The following is a 23,167-nucleotide window of genomic DNA, read 5'->3' as shown; positions in this document are numbered from 1 at the left end:
CTCAAGGAGAGCACTTTCATTTAGTTAAAGGAAACATGTCACTCGACAGCATAGTTTAAGCTACGGTTAGTTTGATATTTGACCCTGTGCAAGAGTGTTGACACAGTGGAAATCTTGACTAAGATTTAAACATTTTACAATTCTGTTGTCATTTGTGGTATCTAACAAGTATAGCAATGGAGTAAGAAATCAAATATGGAGCAAGAAAAAAAGTCATTTTACACACACAGTCAACAGACAGATACTTTAACAACAAACCTCACAAGGGAGCCATGCATGAATGAGAACGACACAAGTTACCTGGTAACACAGAGGAAAAATGACACTGTTCTGTGTAAGCGGGCAAGGGACTGTGATATACAAGAGGCACACTTCAAATTTAAATACAAAGACTCAGAGACGTGGGAGAGTGTGGCATGTTTAGGGAAAAGCAGGTTTGGTTTTTTGTCAAGGTTGAAGCATAATAAAAGTGGATATAGGGGCTGGCCCCGTGGCCGAGTGGTTAAGTTCGCGCGCTCCGCTGCAGGCGGCCCAGTGTTTCGTTGGTTCGAATCCTGGGCGTGGACATGGCACTGCTCATAAAACCACGCTGAGGCAGCGTCCCACATGCCACAACTAGAAGAAGGACCCACAATGAAGAATATACAACTATGTACCCGGGGGCTTTGGGGAGAAAAAGGAAAAAAAATAAAATCTTTAAAAAAGAAAAAAAAAAAAAGCTAAAAAAAAGTGGCTATAAATACACAGTAGATCCCTAAATTTTCTTTTCCTTCCTTTTTATCCCGTGTCCCATCCTCACCCCAGCTGGGAGAAAGCACAGGGACAGGGTGGTAGGAAAAGCATCGGAAAGGCAAGTGGTGAATCAGCAAAGAGCCTGTACATCTGAGAGTCAGTGACTGATTTTAAACAAGAGGAACGTGACATCTGGGTTTTAGAAACAAAATAGTCATAAAATCCTATTCCCTAAATGATATTAAATTGATTCCTTATATATTGTATAAAACAAAGGTTTCAAGTTGTGTAAGTACTTTAAGAAAAATAAATCAAACAAATCCAGAGTTAGCTATAAAGCAGTTTCTACCAAACGCACCCTACTTCCTCAATAAATTCTATTGTGAAATTGAATTTGCATTAAAAAACTAAATCCCACCACTCAGATCTAACCATTGACAAACTTTTGTCCTTACGGGCCTTTTCCCATGAAGTAAGTTACCTTCCACACATACATACACGACGTAAATGTGTGTATATACTACACAGACACACAAACGCTTAAAATCATTCCTCCACCCACCGCGACATTGGGAGAGCACAGTATAGGGACATTTTCATAGGTACACTTTTTTCACTTATTCCAGTATAAGCATTTTCCCACATCATTAGTCTTCAAAAATATTATTTTAATGGCTGCAAAATATTACAACATTGAACAAAACAAGGGTTGGTAAACTATTGCCTGCAGGCCAAAGACAGCCCTCTACCTGATTTAGTAAAAAAAGGTTCATTGGAACACAGACATCCATTCGTTTGCATACTATCCATGCCTGCGGGCTACAACGACAGAGCTCAGTAATTATGACAGAGACTGTATGGGCTGTAAAGCCTAAAACATTTAGTGTCTGGTCCTTTACAGAAAATGTTTGCCAACCTTTGGGATATACTATAATTTATTTAAACATTTCCCTACTGTTAAACATGCAGTTTGATTATGGATTGATTGACTGACTGATGGCTATTATAAATCAAGTTGTCATGATTATCATGGTACGTGAACTTTAATTCATAACTCCAATTATTCCCTTGGTTTGACTCCTAGTAATGAAATCTCTGGATCAAAGAGTATGAACTTCTTTGAGGACTTTCCAGCAATTTAAATAATTCACCACTACCAAAGTGTACATGGAGGTCAGTCTCAGAGTAGGCCATCTCTCTAGTACTATTTTGTGGCTGAAAGCAAACAAAATAACTCCAAAGATAACTACTAACAATTTTATAGATGAAAATGGAATCTCACTTTTATTTCAATATGTGATTCTACATTTATATACAACGGATGAAAAAACTCCCCAACAGAGACAACTTAAAACTCTCAGTGATGATTCCGTGGACACTGGACTCTGGTAACACGAGCTTCTGTCCCTACTAACTCCTCCTCCCTCCTCCCACCCCCAGGAAGCTACTGTCTGCCGATTTCCACTTGGCGCTTGGCCTTCTTGTCTTTCCTGGAATCTCTGCCACAGCTGAGAATCCTGGGCCTCTTCACTGAGCTTCCCACTCTTTGCTCTTACCCACACGCAGCTGGTACTTGAAGCATAATAGAACTGCACTGTCATGTTTTGCCCATAGGTTCTGCTGTGCAGCACAATATACCTCCAAAGAAAAATTTCTTGCACTTAAGCCTTCGATTTACAAAAGACTATGCAGTTCCCTAATTCCATAATTAGTCAATTATGTAATTGAAGTTTCTTCAACCCAGCCATCCCACTCTTGGGAATCTATCCCACAGAACTAAAAGCATCAATATATAGACATTGATTGTTGACAGTGATAAAAAACCAGAAACAGTGGCCACCAATAATTTAAAAACTGAATAAAATACAGCACATCCATAGCAGGAAATATTATGCAGCCATTAAGAAAGAATGAATTGGAGCCACTATGACCTGTAGGGCTGCCCATGAAGTATTACTGAGCGAGAAAAGAAAGATGCAGACAAATATGTAAATATCCCATTCCAATAACACAATGGCCAAAAGCCAACGAGAAAAAACCTTCATATGTACAAGATTTTAGAAATATAGAGAAATACATAGAAAGAAATACACTAAGTTGTTCACATGGGTTACCTGGGCTGAGAGTGGGACTCTATGCAAAAAAGGAAAATGGAAATCAAAAAGCATTCGGGAACACTTTTTAAAAAAATTATAAGCCCACTTTATACATATCTTACATTCTACTGCGCTCTGTGTGGAGAATAATTACGAAGAAAAGAAGATCACATTTTATCAGTACTTACCATTTTTCTGTTTCCCTATTTTCTTTCCATAAAACAGTCATTAAATTATAAACATATAATTATAGAAAAAGAGATAGGCTTACATTTTTCAAGTGCATCCATTGCTGCTCCCATTTCCGCTTGCTGAATACTATTAAATAAAATAAAGGTAAGATACACTTTAATTTAAAGATTTTTTTCAAAAACACAAGGTATGGCTACAAATTATTCAGGCAGATTTTCATGTATGGTGCATAAAATTTTATCTGATTATTTCTACTGTCACATACTGAATTGCACAGATACGAACAGACACAAGGGCATGCAGAAACGTCATTTATTTGCACAAAGCCTCTTTAAGTTATTTGTTGCACACTTTTAATACTGCAATAAAATGCCTTCCATTTATATTGTCTGAAGTATTTCTTACTTAAATTTGAACATCCTCAGTGTAAAGTTTAAGAGGCAAAAAGTAAAAAAATATACGTATAGACAGATTTGAAATCATTTCTCAGTTTAAGATATAGACTAAAGGGTTCAAAGAAAGGTGATAACATACGTAATTCTTTTTACCTGAAGATGTGAACATTTCCACAAAGCTCAAGAGAGCAGCAATGACAGATTAAATGTCTAATGGCTGTGTCATGCACGAGGAGGCTCAGAAAATGCTTGCAGCAACATTGGCTCCTCCGTCAGGTAACTAAAACTGGACAGACCTTACCTGTGCACCAGGTAATATGGTTTTCTCACGGTGGCCAAAGCCCCTTAGGCAATGGCATTCCCACTGTCCAACGCCCATTCTCAAGTTTGGGGCTGGGCGTGGTGAGGACATTAATCCTTGGGATTCACTTGCTACTTACCCTCAAACACGCCATACTCTAAGTTACAAAGGCTGGACTGCAGACTGGGAAATATCGAGTAGGGACTTCTCAGACACTCAGGATTTCATTCGAAGAAAGAGAAAGTACCACCTCCTCGTACCTTGGTCCTTTCCCACAGCCGATTCTTTCTCCCTTGAAGTAAACAGCCACAGTGTAGGTTCTAGCATGGGATGGCCCCACCGTTTGCAGGGTCCTGAAAGGGGAAGGAAAGAACAGTAATGATGGCAAAGTGTTATTCAATTGGTACTGCAAATATATCTCTCCAGAAAAAACCCAAGTACTTATTGCCTGGAGAGAGGAAGGTGACAATAACAAGAAAATTAAAGGAGCAAGTTTTGGATGTGCTAACCTGACAGAGAGAGCTTTGGAAGTAGGAAGTTTTTAAAATCCTTCACTGGACTTTTATATATTTTTCCCCAAAGTATTATAAATAGTATCTGAAGGCTAACGGTGAAGTATAAAATATTTTTAAACAATTTCAAAGTGTGTATATTCCAAATGTCACAAAATTAACAAACTTTTATCAGAGAAAAGTTAACCATTTCAGTCTGTTCATTGTTTTGTGGTAATCACAGCTAAAAGTAATACATATTTGGGTAATACATCTCAATGGTTTCACACCCTTTATGGACTCTTTCTAATGTCTGGTATCTTATCTAAAAGATCAGAAAACGTATTTAATTTCTGAAACATCTGAGATCATTTCAGAGGCACGCTACAATGCCAAGTACACAGCACAACTGCCAAAAAACAAAGCTCCAGGTACTCTGGGTTTTAAGGACATGGTGCAGATTTCAAACGTGATAAAACTGATAACTTCATGGAAAAGGGAAATTAAAAGTAGCCAACAAGATAATGGAATGAACACAGTAATCTTGAAAAAACTATGTAAAACCACCCCATCATCTTGATAAAAAAGAACAAGCTCCTTGTGTGCTTTCATTTGGGGGATTTATGAGAAGGGAGCAGTCATTTCCTTTGTGTTTATAAACTCTGCGGGATGAAATTGCACGGATGGCTTCCTTAAGGTAGCACTTATTATAGTAATCATGCCTGCCCCATGAGAAGTTTATCCTCCTCGCTTTCTTTATTGAACCTTAATTATCACTTTGATGAGGAAATACTTTGAGCCTTTCATGTAATCCAGTTTGGATATTCATTATGCTTATTAGGCACATATTAAAGTGCTATTTCTAAACATTTGGGGTTTTTTTAACCGATAAATAAAGGAAACATTGTTTAGCAAGTGACAGCTTCTTGGGACAATTTACAGCGGCTTGCTACGGGGTGACTCAACCTTCTCTTGGCCTCGGTTTTTCTTGTAGCAAAAAAGCCTATAACGTGTTGTGACTATTAAATAAAAACATTAAAAAGGATTTAAAATTCCTGGCTGCCATTCGGGTGTATTTCCTTAAGGATTTTGAAGTTTGAGAAAGTCCACAGGAGGGGGGCTTTTATTCCACATGGACACTCACACAAATGTGTGTGCTTGCAATGAAGTGTGCACACAGACGAGGGGTAAATCAGGATTGAAACTAGATTTTTTTTTTTTAAAGATTTTTTATTTTTCCTTTTTCTCCACAAAGCCCCCCAGTAGATAGTTCTATATTCTTTTTAGTTGTGGGTCCTTCTAGTTGTGGCACGTGGGATGCCACCTCAGCATAGCTTGATGAGTGGAGCCATGTCCACACCCAGGATCCAAACCAGTGAAACCCTGGGCTGCCGAAGCAGAGCGTGCGAACTTAACCACTCGGTCATGGGGCCAGCCCCTGAAACTAGATTTTTAAACATCCTTAAAAACACATATCCAGACAATACCTTGGGAGGCACCCAGCTATTCTGATAATATTCCCTTTGTACTTCCTCTGTGAAATTTACCTTCTGAATCAACATGTACGCATGTCTCAAGATAATTACTCTATTTCATCAGAACTGGGGTTATGTGTGTCACGACCTGTGTTCCTTTTAAATGACTTTTGGCTACTACTCAAAGGATAAAGATTTGTCACTAAAGACATTCCAAAGTACATGGCAGCTTCAGATACACATTCTGAGAAGAAAAGATCCAAATATTTGAATGACACAGCAGCAGTGAAGAACTGCCTTGCTTCTTACGGTGACCGCCTGAGAGCCAGTGAGCTCATCTGTCAGGCCGTAGGGACAGAGGCCAACAGGGCTTCAAAGAGGAGTGGAGAGACTTCCAAACACTGTTACAAATAAGCATACGTGGTCTTCTAATCTGGATGCACAGCCCAGCAGAGGTGACAAGAAATAAGAAGACAAATATAAAAATGTATATAAACTATTTAATTCAAATTTTTTTTATCTTGATCTACCCGTATGTCTTCCTACACAGGGCATCTTAGAGCTGGGAGGAAGCATGATAATCGAGTGTGACTCGCTTACTTAGAGCTAATATACTTCAAGGCCCAAAGAGCTTCAGTGTTGGGCCCAGAGGCAGAATTAAGACCTCTCAATCCAAGGCCCTTGTAATCATCACCCCACAGGGATTAGTTTTCCCTCCAGGCTCATGGAGCATCAACTCTAAGCTCACGGGATCCGATGGCCTGTGGGCAGCGAGGACTTACTTGTACAGAGGAATGTCTGGCTCTTTTCCTTCTGTCCTGAGTGTCAAGCAACACTGCTGAAGCTGGGATTTGGGGTCATTCCAATCCTGATTCAAAATGAACTCCTGCAGCAGGTTGCAAAAAAGTATTTAGTAATGTGTTCTGGAATCACCAAGCATAAAGCATACAACCAATTTAAATTTTATATAGGCTTACTTTTAATCGTGGAAAGAAACAAACATTCATGAAAGTATGAACATATTCCAAATCCTTATCAATGTACAGCGCTGCAATAAATGCTGAAAAAGAACATTTAAAAATAAACCACAATGTGCTGTCATTTACCAGAAAGAGATGAAGACTTTAAAGAAACATCTTAATAAGGTTTTCAACTTCCAAGCCCTCTTTATTTTTTTAGCATTACCATTTCATCTTTCTTCCAAGGAAATCTACTCTTTATCCCTAATATTAGAAGCAGCAACTTAGACACAAAATCATAGAGTACAAAGACCAAATTATGGTTAACTAAGGACTAAGTGAACAGTTAGTTAAAATGATACACAAAATGCTGTTATAGCACAGAGAAAGAACAATATCCGGGAACCCAACCATGCTATAACATCAAATAAATCAAAATAAAGCTTCAAGATCAGATATGACATCAGAATGAGCACATCCTTGGCACCTGCCATTCTCAACACCAATCTTGAGATCACCCACTTAACGAGGGGCTGTGTTACATACATAAACAGAAATGGGACAATTTATAGATTCAATCTGCCCAAATAGAGAAAAATTTAATACTGGGCTTCATGACAATATAACAATATATCCAACTGTGCATTAATAAATGGTGACCCCAAAGGTGACTTCATTAAAAGGTATCTTAACCAAGTAAACAAATGGTGAATTTAAAGTAGGAATAAAAATAGCTTTCATTGAGCTAAAAACAAAAAAATGGCAGTGAGATTGACCAGTCAACTTAATTTTTTTGTAATTTTAATCTTTAAATTTCTTTTCCTTAATTGAAAAAGTAGTCCTTTAAGTTCCCTAGTCAGGTTGCCTTTGCACTTTGTAAATGAGCTGGTTTTACACGGTAGACTTTAACATTTGTACATAATTCCAATGGTCAAAAATACCATAACATGGCTCTGGCCTTGTGGCATAATGATTAAGTTCAGCACACTCCACTTTGGTGGCCCAAGTTCACAGGTTTAGATCCCAGGCGTGGACCTACACCACTTGTCGGCCATGCTGAAGTGGCAACCTACACACAAAATAGAGGAAGACTGGCAACAGAAGCTAGCTCACGGTGAATGTTCCTCAGCAAAAAAAAACCCCAACAAAACTATAGCATTAAAATCAAGTTCCAAGGCCCAGTGAATGGCCCACTTATTTTGAAGTAGTATCAGAAACAATAAAATTACATATATAATCCTTTAGTTAGCTATAATAGGATTATTTATAATGCTACAAGACCGTATCAGAAACTGCAGAAGATGATATTTGTCCATAGAGCTTTGAGCTCATTCAAAACAATGGATAATAGTTTTAGTAATTAGTGAATAAATTATCCTTCTTTCTTCTATGCCCCTATATAAAGGATGCTGAGTGGCAAAAAAGTGCTACGATTCACTATTACCAATATTCATGTTTTGTTACTGTTTCACACAGAGGGACGTGATGGCTGAGTGTTAGGATGGAGTGGTATTGACAGAGGGTGGGAGGGGGTACGACACCACTGAACACGGATTGACCATAAAATTCCTTATTCACATGTCTTAATTCCAAATTATTCTCCTTCAAACAATCTTTGGAGGAAAGCATAAATAAAACTAAAAACAGAACAGAGGTTTCTGTAGTCAGAAGATAATAGTAAGAAGAAGGATAAATGTTGGTTCATTTGATTTAAACTTTGAATCTGCAGGTTAAGAGAAAAGCTACACTTCGTAGCACTCACATTCCAAAAGGTCTGCCAAGGTCTTGGTCCTCAGGGCCACGGGCCTCTTGGTCTTGTCGTTGGTGATGGCGTATTCCTGCATGCCCAGCTCCTCCGCTACCTTGGCTTGAGTTCTGTTATTCACCAAAGAGCTTCGCAACAACTGGCCAAAAGGAATTGAGATATGTTTAGAAACCATTTCATTTTTGGTCTCTTGCTCCTGTGTTGGGCCTAACCAGTCTGAGACCATCTCACTGACAGGGAGACCAACATAAGTGATGGCTTAAGTCCTCAACCACTATCGCCAGGCGGCAGTGACAAACTCCAAACTCCATATGCTTCTAGCTTCCTTAATAACTTACTCTGCTCCTGGATCTGACCTGACATTTAAATAGTTCATTTAGCTGTTTAGCAGCAGCGAGCAGTGTTGGGGGCATGCTGTACCATGATTAAAGGTCATAGCTTCCATTAAGTTTAATGATACTAAAAATGAAGGAGCATTAAAATTTTTAAAAATTAACTTTATTGAAGTATAATTTACATACAATAAAATGCACCCATTTTAAGTATAGTTAGATGAGTTTTCACAACCTTCTACATTTCCATCACCCCAAAAAAGTTCTCTGTGCCCCTCTGCAATCGATCCAATCCACCTCCCACCAGGCAAACTCAACCTGCTTTCTGTCACTGTATATGAGTTTTAAAAGAGCATTTTTTAAAAGTCTAAAATAAGCTTCAAGTTTCATGGCATTCACGCTAATTATGATATTATAGGACTTCAGGAAGTGATGTTTTGGTATTAGATAAAATATTTAAATTATTTATTTAACATTTTTACTTTTATTATTATTCTAAAGATTTATACTACGTATCCTGAGTTATACTTTTTCAAAGTCCACTCACTAGGGGAAAGGTGGGGAGGGAGGCTGAGGGGAGACACAAAGATGGGAACTCACCAAACAAAAACTGAAAGTAATTATCCCCAGTCTCTAAGATTTGGGGGAAAAAGGCACCTAAAACTAGAAAGTTTCTTATAGCAGATACAATAGTCCCCCCCTTATCCATGGTTTCACTTTCCACTGTTTCAGTTACCCCTGGTCAACTGTGGTCAGAAAATATTAAATGTAAAATTCCAGAAATAAACAATTCCTAAGTTTTAAATTGTGCATCGTTTTGACTAGCGTGATGAAATCTCGAGCCGTCTCGGGCCATCCCGCCCCATCCCTGACCGGGGTGTGAATCATCCCTCTGTCTAGCCTGCATCCATGCTGTATATGCCACCCTCCTGTTAGTCACTTAGTAGCCATCTGGGTTATCAGCTCAACTGTCACAGTATCACAGTGCCTGTGTTTTACTTAATACTGTCCCTCAAGTGCAAGAGGACCAAAGCTGGCAATTTGGATATGCCAAAGAGAAGCTGTAAAGTGCTTCTCTTAAGTGAAAAGGTAAAAGTTCTCGATAAGAAAAATAAGTGTATGCCGAGGTTGCTAAGATCTATGGTAACTTTTGTTATAGTATATTTTATAATTGTTCTATTTTATTATTAGTTATTGTCAATCTCTTACGGGGCCTATTTTATAAATTAAATTATATCATAGGTATGTATGTTAGGAAAAAACATAGTATATATAGGGTTCAGTACTGTCCACAGTTTCAGGCAACCACTGGGAATCCTGGAACACATCTCACATGGATAAGAGGGGACTACTGTATAACAAATTCTTGGTCTATTAAAAATCCTTCCTGCTAAGGACTATCTCTGCCATCAGGGCCCAGGAGCAGGAAGCAGTTGTAAGTTGTGCTGGTATTACACCCCAAGCCGTTCCACATCGCACTTTGTTTATTAGATGCAAGTTTTATGCTCTGTGGCTCCATAGTGTCAACTGAGCTTATGAAAATCAAGATTTATTCTCAACGCCTGAGATTGCATCCTTGACAACAGATAAATAAGAAACAATATGTTCTTAATTTGTCTGACAATGATTCATGAAGCAGAAATACAACTTGATCTTCATAAGCCATGCTTGCTGTTGAGTTATAGACCTACTATTCTTTGTCTTTGCTTGTCTGTCTGCTCCCTTCCTCCTCCTATTTCCTCCAACTCTATCTTTTCTTGAATATAGTAAGCATTTCATTAAAATTAATATCCGTGGAGAAACTCAAAATTAAACAGGCCTATAACATTAATAGAAGATCCAACCAATAGGGAGTCCACCAGCAGGGAATCTTGGAATTACAGAGTAATTGAGCTGGAAGGAAGTTATCTTTTTGGTTTGGATTTCTAATGAGGGGGTGGTTGTCAAAGTAGAGGCCATGGGGAAATAGGGGGGCTATTTTGGGAATATGGCTATGCTGAGAAAGTTTGGTTCTCTCTCAATACACGCTTTTGGTGAGAGGAAAAAACTCTAATTTAGGCTGCAAATATGGAGTTTTCATGCCTCAGAACCAACAAGCCTGAGGTACACATGAGCCCACACAAACTATGATACATCACTGGTTCCTGGGCCCAGCTGCTGCCTTCCAGTCAGGGCTCCTCATTCAATGTTGTGCAGTAATGCTGCCTCACAGGGAAGGAGGAAAATAGGGAGGAAGGAAACATAAATGCTTCTAGCTTTATTTAAGATATGCCCTGACTGGTCTTAAAAGCAGCAGGGTGGCCAGCAGAAAGTAAGATCTTTAAAAGTTCTTGCCAAAAACTCAGAGCCTGCACCAAAAATCAGTGGGGGGGAAGGAAGCTATAAATCATCCATATTTTTAGAGTCAGTTTAAATTTAGAAGATTAGTTGAAAAGAGTTAAGACCTTGCTCTTTACCTAAACAAGAAAGTCCAAATGGCAATTCTTTAAATGACAGTTTCTATCCTTGGCCTTTGCTGAACTCTGCTTCAGAATGAATCATGCTGTTTGCCAACATGTGGGATCAACAGGGGATCACAAGGCAGAAACCCCCCTGAAGGTACGGCAGCTCAATGCAACAAGGGTGGAGGCCAATTCTATGCCAGGTCCTGTGCTGGGAGCCCTAGATCCTGAGATGATCAATATCCCATTGCTGCCCTCTGTAAGCTGCTAATCTCCAAAGGCAGCCGCAAACACACACACTGGTCATCACCATGCACTGCGGTAGCTGCAGTGACAGCACAGAGGCCACGGTGCGAGCAGGTGCTCCTCTCCATCCTAGCTTTCCAAAAGGGCCTCCTGGAGGAGCTGACCTCCGAGTAAGGACATTTCAGAGGCTCGGTGACCTGGATGGAATATCAGAATCATAAGGTGCTTCTGAGATACTGGTGTCTAAGCCTCTTCCAAGAACCAAGTAATTAGAATTTCTGAGGACATAACTCATACATTGCATTAAAAGAAAAATTCAGGGGCCAGCCTGGTGGCATAGCGGTTAAGTTTGTGTGCTCCACTTCGGCAGCGCTGGGTTCCCTGGTTCAGATCCCGGGTACAGACCTACACACCATTCATCAAGCCATGCTGTGGTAGGCATCTCACATATAAAATAGAGGAAGATGGGCACAGATGTTAGCTCAGGGCCAATCTTCCTCAGCAAAAAGAGGAGGATTGGTGGTGGATGTTAGCTCAGGGCTAATCTTCCTCACCAAAAAAATTAAAAATTAAAAAATTAAAAAGTCATGTAGGTGGATTTTGATGAACATAGAGTCAGAACTGAAAAAGAATGAGGCAGCCAGTGGAAGAAGGGTGGGTGCTATGGTCTGAATGTTTATGTCCCCCAAGTTCATATGTTGAAATCCTGAACTCTAACTGATGGTGCTGGGAGGTGGGGCCTTTGGGAGGTGATTAGGTCATGACAGTGGAATACTCATGAACGAGACTAGTGGCCTTATAACAGAGGCTCCAGAAAGAGCCCTCATCTCTTTCATGACATGAGGGAATGAGAAGTCTGTGACTTGGAAGAGGACCCTCACCTGACCAACTGGCACCCTGATCTTGGACTTCTATCCTCCAGAACTGTGAGCATTTCTGCTATAGCTAAGCTACCCAGGAAGTAGCATTTTGTTATAGAAGCCTGAATGGACTAAGACAGTGGGAAAGGGTTTCCCAGGAAGAAGGAACAGCTCTGGCAAAAGCAAGAGGCCATGACACAGCAAGATGACTACTAGGTGAAACTGGAGGAGAAGTGACAGCCGAGGGGGGAAGCTGATGCAGGTGAGGCTGGCCACCTCTGGGCAGAGAGTCTTGCAGGTGTTGCAAAGAAGTCTGTACCTTCCTGTACGGGAGGAGGAATCCCAAAATGTGTCAAGTGGGAGCAATGGCAAGGTAATTTTTTGATTCTAGAAAGATCATTTTGGTGGATGGATTTGAATGGGGCAAGGTATGAGTTTGGAAAGCCTGCAGATGTTGATGCTATAAATTATTTTTTTACAAAGAGGAAATACTTGCTTCTTATTTTTTAGTAGACAACTAGAAAACGAACATTAAACACCCACTTGAGCATGAGATACTTACTAGACAGTTTTGCAAACAATGCCTTACGTTAGACGCAGTGGCAAAAAGCAAAAGATTTGACACCAAGCTGCCCAGGTTCAAATTGGGGCCCTACCACTTCCTGGCAAAGTGACCTTGTATAAGTCACTAAATCTCTTGGAAGCTCAGTTTCTTCATCTATATAATGGAGAAAGTAGGACCTACCTCCCAGGGTTGTAATGAGAATTAGAGTAAATGAATATATAATCGAAGTACAATGACTGGCACAGAATAAACACACCAGAAATAGTAGCTGCTCTTGTTATCCACAACAGCATCCTCATTATTAGGGAAGATATGCTTGCTCCTCAATTACAGGGAAAGAGCTACTTACAGAAAGTTCTAGGAATTCCTCTGGATTTGTTTTCAATGCAAATGTTCTGGATACCTGTTCACCCATTGTCCTCACAGCTCTTCATTTTACCAAGTGCCAAGCTGTCCTTAACAACTTTTTTTAACCCCCCCCCCCAAAAAGACAAAATTTAATTGGAAATTCCCAGAAAAAGTGAAGAAAGCAGTAGTTAGGGCTTTCTGTAAAGCTGAGAAAAGGGCTGCGGAGCTCCTGATGCAACGGCAGGGACCAACATCAATAACACAAATCCCAAATTCTGATTTTGAGAATCCAGGATGTTTTCTATTATCTCAGCACAGCAGCCTTTTATAATTAATTTAAACTTAAATTTTATTAAGAAAAAGGTTTATTAGTTTAAAACAAAGAAACATATTGTCATTCCTGTAACTCCTCTATTCACTCTTAATCCTAAAGAGGAACCACAGCTGTGGGGTACGAGCTACCTAAGAGAGCCATCTAGTGTAAGAGACGTAGACTGTGATTGATTATTGTGAGGACTTTAATATAAGAGCATGGGTGAAAGCAGAATATACTACTAAAAGTGACAGTGATGTGCCACACAGGTCTATTATACCAACAGTGGTAGCCATATGGCCTCCATTCCCCATGACAACTAAGGAAAAGGTACACAAATGCTAGCAGGCAGAATGCAGGTCAGATACAAAGAGCCAAATTATGTCAATGACGGAGAAATTGTCAACCAGGAAGCTGTGGAATCTATCCTCTCAAAGAGATCTTTTAGCTAAGATTCTGTTGTCTGAATGATTCATGCTTAGTGCTGTCTGGAGGCCGCAGGGAGGGACTAGATCACTGGTTCTCAAACTTTCTATTTGTAACCCTTTCTGTCTTTCTCATTATCCCAAATCATTCCTCTAAAAACAAACAAAAATGTCTGCAAGTTCATCCTGGTAGTGCCTGCACGGTGCCTTGCACATAGCGGGCAGGGGCATTAGCAATCATTTGAGCTCGGTAGCACATAGGCTAAGAGAGAGCAATAAAGAGGAGAAAATTCACATGCAAGTGTTAAAACTTGCAAGTGTGACAAGATAGGCATTCTGGTCTGAGCAAATGCTCTTTGAGACTCTCTCGCTATTGACCCTGACCCTACTGGGTGGGTTCTTTCCTAAAAAACAAAAGCTTTAGTCTATGAAATAGAATCTCTTCCCTCTACAGCCCAATTCAAAGTCAGTCATCCTAGAACAATTCAGTAAGCCTGACGTTCCCTTCCAAGCAGGCTTTCTGAATACCCAACTTATAGAACACTATATTTTTCCCCATCAGCATTCAAAACCTGAAAACCACAATTTCATTTGCTCAACTGTCCTTATTCTCTGTAAAACAAGTGTGGAAGGGAATGACTCAAAGCTAACTAATGCCTCTTAGTGTGAATTACTGCAGTTGTGTGTTCTTTAATCACAATAATGTGTAATTGTCATCCCCCTCAATGCAACTGCAATAAGCAATCGTCCACAGATTTTAAATTAATTTTAATCTTTAGACATTCATAAATAAATGTTCACCCTCTGTCCTTATACATAACACAACGTGCCACTTCCCTCCAGTGCCACTTCCTCTTCCCTCTGTACACGACTTAGCCACCTGCAAAACTCTCATTCTTTTATTTATTTATCAAATACGTATTGAGAGCCTACCATATGCCAGGCACTGCTGGGCATACAGTGATAAATAAAAACGAGGCTAGTGGATACGCAAACTGAAATAAGTGCCAGGAAGGAAAAGAACACGGAATTTTGATGGGGGGGGGGGTCACCAGGGAGTTTCCCCTACATCCAGAAGTCATGCCAGAGCTGACACCTAACAGCAAAGTAGGCGATACCAAGCACAGGAGAATAAGTGCAGGCAGCAGATGGTCTCCAGGTAGAACAGCATGTACAAAGCCCGGGGGCAGGAGGGGCCTTGGAGGAAGACAAAGCAGGCCAGTGTAGAGGTGCAGAGTGAAAAGAATATAGGACATGAGGCTGGGCAGGTGGGCAGGCCAGAGCACCCAGGGCCTTGCTTGTTCTTCAGTCACTATCCAAAGACAACGGAGGAACATTAGACTGGGATGTGACGATCACTCATTCAAAGTATATTTGCTGAGCACTCATATGTCAGGAACTCTCCAAGGGCCCACGAAATTAGGAATGAAGAAAACAGATGAAAACCCTTGCCCTCATGGAGTTTACACTCTGATGAGAGCAGACTGACATTAAATAAGTAAAATACATAGAATATGCTAAGGAGAAGAAGAAAGGAGTAAATCGAGATGAGGTCCCAGGCTCGGGGAGCGGGGCTAGGAACAAGGGGAAGAGGCTGCTATTTAAGCAGGATGGGTTAAAGAAGCCATCACTGATAAGACGACATTTGAACAGAGACTGGAAGGAGGTGAGGGATTTGCCCATAGCATGTGCAAAGGCCCTGAGGTAAAGGCTTACTTAGTGTCCTGTGGGAATCACACAGAGGCCAACGTGAAGAGTCAGAGACAGCAGCAGGCAGGCAGGTCATACAGGGTCTTGTGGGTAACAACATTGTCTTTTACCATTAAGATGGGAAATCTTTGGAGGTTTTGCAGAGAAGAGGGTTGTAATCTGACTTCCTTTTAAAAATGATCCCTCTAGGGCCAGACTTATGGCCAAGTGGTTAAAATTCCACACACTCCACGTCGGTGGCCTGGGTTTGTGGGTTTGGATCCCAGGCGCAGACCTGCTCCACTCACCAGCCAAGCTGTGGAGGTGTCCTGTGTACACAAAAATAGAGGAAGACTGACAGGGATGTTAGCTCAGGGCTAATCTTCCTCAAGTAAAAAAAGAAAAGAGGAGGATTGGCAAAAATTGTCAGCTCAGGGTGAATCTTCCTAAGGGGAAAAAAAAAAGATCCCTCTAGATGTGCTGAACATAGACTGAGGGGTAGGGGGATGGACCAGTTGGAAGGCTAGGGCTGTAATTTAGGAGAAAAATAACAGTGGTCCAGACCAGGGTGACTACAGTGGAGCTGGTGAAAACTTTTAAGGTAACGGCTAGGAAGTGTAGCATGAGAGAAAGGGAAGAGTAAAGGATGACTCCAAGGTTTTTAGCCTGAGCAACTAGAAGAATGGAATGATCCTCGCTGATATGGAAAACACCTACAGAAAAGCAGGTTTTAGGGTGAAGATCATTTTTGTTTTAGACAAGTTAGGTTTGAGATGCCTAACAGAAATCCAACTAGGAATTTCAGTATATCTATGTATCTAGGTATTCAAGTATATCTTTTGAGGCATAGATATAAGAGTCTTCAGTTAGGGGGAGAAGTAAAGGCTAAAGACATAAATTAGGAAGTAGTGGACAGATGTTTTCAAAGCCATGAGACCACTCACGGAGAGCAAGTTGAAAGAAAAGAGAAAAGGTCTGAGAACTGGGGCGCTCCAATTTTAAGAGGCTGGGGAAACAAGAGAACAACCGAGTGGACTGAAGAGGAATGGCTAGTGTGGTCACAGGGGAGTCGTTGTGAAAAATATCCACTGGATGCCAACATATAAAATGGATTGGATGGGACCAGAGTTGATACAGGAAGAGCAGTGTAAGAAGGTGCAACACTGTCCAACAGGCCTGAAACCTGGGCCTCCTGAAGGATTTCTGCCTGAGACCACGTCCATCACGGGACAGTACAAGAAGGTCCACAGGAATGGCAAAGGTCAGCTTTTCAAATAGTAGCATACATCTCAGGGGGAAATGTGAGTGTGGTGCATTGCCTAGTGCTTTGTATAAATACAACCTCAAGAGTCCCATCCTTTGCAGTTTAATAAATGCCACCCCTTCTAACTGGGTCTCGTAGTCAGTCATCCCTGTAACATTTTGACGTGCAGAAACTACTGCAGTGGTCCAGATGACAGAGGTTGGTAGAGAGGATTTGGGTGATGGAGACAAGGTGGTTACTCAGGAAGAAACATTGTCAGGACTTGTGAATGATCTGGAATATAGGGAAAGGCAGTAGAGGGAGGAATCAAAGATGACTCCCAGGTTTCTGACTTGCAACACTGGATGGATGATGTTGCCACTCAATTACTCAGGGAATACTAGAAGAGGACCCAGGTAGGAGACGACTATAAATTCAGTCTCGGACATGTGGACATGCTGAAAATGCAGCTGTGACTGGAGCTCAAAGAAAAAGGGACTAAAGAGATCTGTTTGGAAGTCAACTACCTATAGAGTGAAACTCATGATATACATGGAAAAGTGTGCTAAGGAGAGATCTACTAAGAAGAGAAGACAGTCTAGGAGTGGTCTTTTGGATACTGGAATATTCATCAGCTGAAAGAGTAGCTAAAGGGGTGAGAGGAAAACCAGGAAAGTGCAGGGTGACAGAAGCCAATGGAAGATGGTATTTCAAGGAGGGAGGGAAGCAATCATGTCAATGTTGATAATAGTTAACATCTTTTAAAATATGTATTTAACTGCTGACCAATAATCTTTGTTTTGCCAGCAGATCTATTGGTCCTATTGATTTCTAAGAAAGCTCTCAGTGAATATAGTTAATAAAACCATCATATTATAATTTTGCCATTTGTTAACATCTTTCTAATAAGCTATTCAAAATTCTCTAATTTTAAGACAGCAAGGCTGATGAACATTTTGGATAAAACTACAGTTATGGCACTGAAATGATTTTGGAAAGAACACAAAACTGAAGTCTCTAACATAGTCTTGGTTTTACCTTCATCTAGACCTTGGGCAAGACTCCTGCTTTTCTGAGCTTTGGTTTCATTACCTGTTCAATGCTGAGGGTGGGGTGGGCACGTAAGCAGTGACCAAGATGGGAAACAGTAAACCTGTTGATCTATAACACCTACGTCCACAAAATCCTAGAATTCACAATTAATTTTGTGAGAATACAGGGGTAAATGTGTGTATTTAAGTCACACATTTTCAACAGCAGCCTCTATATGGCCATAAAATGAATTTCTATTTCAAGCCGTTTAGCCATCAGAGTATCTAGTTGGTCTGAGATATGGCCATTTGACAGCTACAGAGTCTATTCCCCAATGGAAGATACTGCACGAGCATTTACTGTTTCCCTAACATGGAGCAAGATAGTAGAGATTAGTTTATTTCTGGTAAATGCTCATATGTTCTTAAGAATTTAACATTAATTCAAGAAGAAAACATTTTCAAGTCCATCCAAAAGCAGTCAACTTTAAGTGGTAATCAAACTGTTAATTTACAACCAAAGTTAAAATAAGAGTACTGCTGATTTCTGAACACTTATAATGATACATGGGACATAGCAGGAACACAATCAATATTCACTGAGTGAGTGAATGGAAGGACCATATTTTGTTGGGCTTAGAAATTCCACTGAAAAATTACATCTAAACATAGCTAAATCACCATATTCTCCCTAATTCCAATATGTGTGTCTCACATAAACCATTTCCAGGCTTCACAGTTGCAGAGATAAGATCCAATTCTATTCAAAGCAAAACACAGATAAAAACTGTAGAGATGCAAAGTCGAAAGACTAATCTGCTTTAATAATAATAAAGAAGAAAGTCTGAGCTAACAAAATATCTTATAGTGTACTATCATTTTTCTTCGCCCAATAAAATATTTGCTTTCTCAATGCCCAATTCTAGAGGGACTTCTTAAAGGTCATTCCTTGTGGCTTGAGAGATCATCATGACTGGCTTCCAGATATGTTTTGTTCACCATTCCAGTCATACTATTGATCAATTTCACAGAGTAAAAACAGTACACAGCAAATAAAAAAGCTCAATAAAGTTTTATAAAATGAAACAGAAGTGAGAAGAATGAGGATCATTCCACTTTGTTCATAAAGCAAAACTTGCCTCTATAAGTCTCTTTCAACTCCACCGTGGTCTGGCCCAACTGAGTCTCTACTGCCTTTCAAAGCTTCTGACTTTTCATACTGTGCCCTTGTTTTGAGTCCCAATGTTGTGGAATGTCTTTGCACAGAAGTTTCTTCCCACTAACACCCAATGGCCACGTCCTACCCACCTTTAAAGGCTCCAAAATCATCATATCCATGAAACCTTCTTGGAATTCCACAGCTAAAAGAAATCTTACTTTTTCCTAAACAGCACAATTGTAGCAGTTTACCTACTCCTCTTTATAATATTTAACATGGTTTGCCCTTGCATCTAGTTCTAATTACTGACTTATACTTTTTATAGTGTAAATGTATGTGTATACACACACATACACCATACATACATATACACATACACAAAGAGAGAGAGAGAGTATTTGTAGCTATTTACTTACATTTTTAATCTCTTCTAATAGTTTTTATACTCGTTACGGATAGACTAGACATCAACGAATATTTGCTCCCCCAGTGATGCCTAGCTTAACATCTTGCACAGAGTAGGTAATCATTAAATGAAGGAGTATAAAACGAGCTCTTATTGTATATTGCTTTGTACACAATTTGCATAATGAAATGAACAAAACTACATGATATGCTCAAGTCCCCAAGAACCATGTCATCAATTACATAAATATATATCTGGCTCTTCTAATCTTCACTCTCTATTATACAGCAATCTTATTGTAGGGAATGATTTAACACAAACTCACAGTTAAGTGTCCTTCATGATGATCCGGGAAATGAATGAATAAGTACTCTGTAGCTACCAGTTGCATTATGGAGTCACCTAGGAATTCCATCCTCTGATTGTGGCCTCTGAAAAAAGAAACAGCAGTGTAAAGAGATCAATAAGCATCTGTGGATTTCAAAAAAAACCCCAAATTTTTAAAAATGCATGATTTAAAAAAGTAATGTGTTCATTTTGCTTTAAGGCCCAAAACTGAATACAATTCCCTAAGGCCCCTCAATTGAGAAGAGATCTGAGTCAATACAGGTTGACTTTCAAAGAAGAGTAAAGTGGGTACTAGCTAAGGATTAAACAAAAGCTAAAATAAAGACTGGTAAATAATGCCAGGTAGCAACTGAGAAGCAAAAGTTAGAAAAATAAAGTATAGTACAGACGATAATCTTGCACAGACAATCTCTATAGAGACCAAACAAAGCAAAAAGGCCCAAGAATTTTCTTTCCTAAACTGTTACCTCCTTATGGAAATATACACTCCATTATTCAAATCTGGAATTCAGTTTAAGGAAACCAAAAAAATCCATGACAAGAATCTTTAATCTTTACAGTTTAAAGAGAGTTGTGAATATTTGATTTGTAGGAGGGAAGCCAAAAACTGAATAAAAACAACCTACAAAGAAATAACATTTGGGTTGCTTTCTTATTTATTTCACTAGCTCATCTTCAAATCACTCATCCAGAGCAGGGGTTAGAGGGCAAATTCAGCCCACAGCCTGTTTTCGTAAATAAAGTTTAACTGGACTCAGCCATGTTCATTCATTGACATTTTTTCTACGGCTGCTTTTATTCTACTGTGGCAGAGTCAAGTCACTGCAACAGAGATCAGATGATCTAGAAAGCCGAAAATATTTACTGTCTGCCCCTTTCCAGAAAAAGGTTTTACTTCCTTCACACTCTCTTATAATTTATGAAGAAATAAGATGCCTGACAATGAGACCAAAAATACTGGATTGGGGCATATCCCCTGTCCACACCAGTGTCTGGTTGCTCATCCATCTCACGATGTGACTTTCTCAGAAATTTGCGTGAAATCCCAATTCCTTTGAAGGGCACACAGCAAGGCGTGGGGCTGCCTGTCTAACTGGTCACGTTGGGACTACACAAGCACTTCTAACTCACAGGGTCAGGTGGTTAAATCCCACAGTTCTCAGCGTGAAGGCTCTTGCCAGAAGTCGAACATGAGTAAAAATTACTCCAATTGCTTCTTCAAACTCAGTAAGTTTCTGTAGAACTGGAGAAGTTTCAATAAGTTGTCGATCAGTATTTGGCTCTTGCAGCTACAGGAAAAGAGAAATAAATAAAAATCATGTGCAGTTTTTGGTTACAAGAGTAATTATCAATTCTAGGATGGTGTTTTGTAAAATTCCTTCTCCCGTGGGCAGACATTTCTGAAATGCCGATAAAACACGGAAGCTTCTTTCTTATCCCTTAGAATGGCAAACAAATCTAATATTTAAAGAAGGCTCAAATAATATCATCCAATCTCCTATCAAATTTCAAGGCCAAGTACTGTACACAGATAGTTCAAAATCCCAAGTATTATACTAACTCTCTAAGGAAGAGGCAAGCTGAAGAACTGCTGGTAGAGAATATATATATCTGGTAATGCAGTGGTTCTCAAACTTCAGCATTCATCACAACCCTTGCAGGGCTTGTTAAATGCAGACGGCCAGGCTCTACCCCAAGAGTTTCTGATTCAGTATGTCTGGAGTAAGGACAGAGAATTTGCCTTTCTAATAAGTTCTCAGATGACAGAGATGCTGCAGGTCTGGGGACAGCCCTCTGAAAACCACTGCATTTGAGCACCTGGACCACTGCATGTCTTCCAGGGACCAAGCTATTTTGGCAAACGAGCATCAGTAAAATTGGATTCAGTTTCTATTGGAGATTATTATACCACTAGGCAGGCTCCACATAACAATGAGCCTTTAACAACTGGAGGAAAGCAAATATGAAAAGTATAATTAAAATGTACATTTTCAACAACTTTGGGCAATTTCATATTAATAAAACATTTCTAAAGTACTCTGAATTAATGCCATTACTGTAAAGCCTCTTATGAGAGAATTCAGCAACTAGTGATTATTCTTATTATATATAATATACATATACATGTGTATATATAAAAATATGTATATATGAATTTACATGTATACATATATGCACATATGTATATCTCCAAAGCAAAATACAAATAAAAGCAAAGAATAGCAAGAATTTTTAAACCAATCAGGGAAAAGGGTGTCACCATGTGTAGATCTTTTAAATTCCAAAATCTTGAGCAGAAAGCCATCGCAACTGTACTAAAATTTTAATTTACAATGTTTTAGGCAATCTGAGTCAAAGTCTTCAATTCCTAAGCTCCAAATTAGGTTATAATTTAGAATGTTAATTTAGTATTTGTTCTACTTTGTAATAAGCCCAGGCTTGCTTCAATATTATTTTCTCTCTAATAGCAGCCATGTAGATATACTGGAGCCAACATACTACGTTTTGAATCTCACTTTTGGGGGGAGAGGGGAGACCCAACCACAACCACACGGGTAGTTGTTCCTGCCTTGTGAGGGAAGACGACTCCCAGTGCTTCCCCACCCCACGCCAGACCACCTAAATGCAATGCATGGGTTCATTTTACTACTTGTTCCAAAGCCTTCCAGTTCTGACACCCAAGCTTCAAGTCATCATGCCGCTGAGGGAATCAAAGGATAAAAGCAGGAGGGAAAAAAAGGCAACTTAAGTACCACGAATACCCAGAGTTATAAAGCTCACTGCAGACAGGGAGGTCACACTTACTTGGAGCGGGTGGAGAGGATAATTGAGCCAGACTTCGCGCAGGTCCTGGAAAATGGAGTGATGCCTTTAATGCTCGAGGGAGCCATTTAACACACTCTAGAGTACTAAATAAAATGCCATTATGTGAAATAGTGAACTATTTCAGATGCTGACTCCACTTATTGCAAATTCAATAGCGCTAGCAAACTAATTTTTTTTAAAGTGTATTCACCACTCAAACTGCCTGTAGTGACTCTAATTAGCCTATTAAGCTGGGGAGGAAAAGAGCCATCCCTGCCCCCAGAAGTCAACGACACCTTTTAAAACTAAGTTACACATTTGCCTAACCTAATACACTGGATTACGCTGCTGTTTTAATCATATTTTTTAGTTTACCATTCCCCAGAAATGTGCATCAGCCGTGCCTTTTATAATTAAAACTCATCTTGAATGTCCTTTATTTTAGGCACTAATTCATTATAAGTGAGCCGTTTTAAGATGGAGTGGAAAACATCCCATATCTAGTTCCTAAACTCTTAGATTTATTTATAAAACCACACTTTTATGGTGG

At 39.7% G+C, this 23,167-nt stretch overlaps 1 protein-coding gene across 19 annotated transcripts in view; it reads right to left on the bottom strand.

Moving 5' to 3' along the window:
* Positions 1 to 23,167, bottom strand: part of DROSHA (drosha ribonuclease III) — a 127,314-nt gene that overhangs the window by 1,002 nt on the left and 103,145 nt on the right. For 18 of the 19 annotated variants that reach the window (XM_070519824.1, XM_070519826.1, XM_070519830.1 and 15 more), the window contains 8 exons: positions 22,618 to 22,662; positions 20,944 to 21,101; positions 19,790 to 19,895; positions 8,404 to 8,545; positions 6,660 to 6,742; positions 6,465 to 6,568; positions 3,977 to 4,069; positions 3,100 to 3,146 (listed from right to left, as the gene is read on the bottom strand). In XM_070519824.1, the coding sequence (XP_070375925.1) occupies positions 3,100 to 3,146; positions 3,977 to 4,069; positions 6,465 to 6,568; positions 6,660 to 6,742; positions 8,404 to 8,545; positions 19,790 to 19,895; positions 20,944 to 21,101; positions 22,618 to 22,662 (778 nt within the window). The remainder of the gene's footprint in view (positions 1 to 3,099; positions 3,147 to 3,976; positions 4,070 to 6,464; positions 6,569 to 6,659; positions 6,743 to 8,403; positions 8,546 to 19,789; positions 19,896 to 20,943; positions 21,102 to 22,617; positions 22,663 to 23,167) is intronic. The other variant, XR_011506523.1, reaches the window with a different exon arrangement.

Source organism: Equus asinus, chromosome 10 (genome assembly GCF_041296235.1).
Source record: "Equus asinus isolate D_3611 breed Donkey chromosome 10, EquAss-T2T_v2, whole genome shotgun sequence".
In the NCBI taxonomy this organism is placed as follows: Eukaryota; Metazoa; Chordata; class Mammalia; order Perissodactyla; family Equidae; genus Equus; species Equus asinus.
This window is presented reverse-complemented; position numbering and strand designations above follow the sequence as displayed.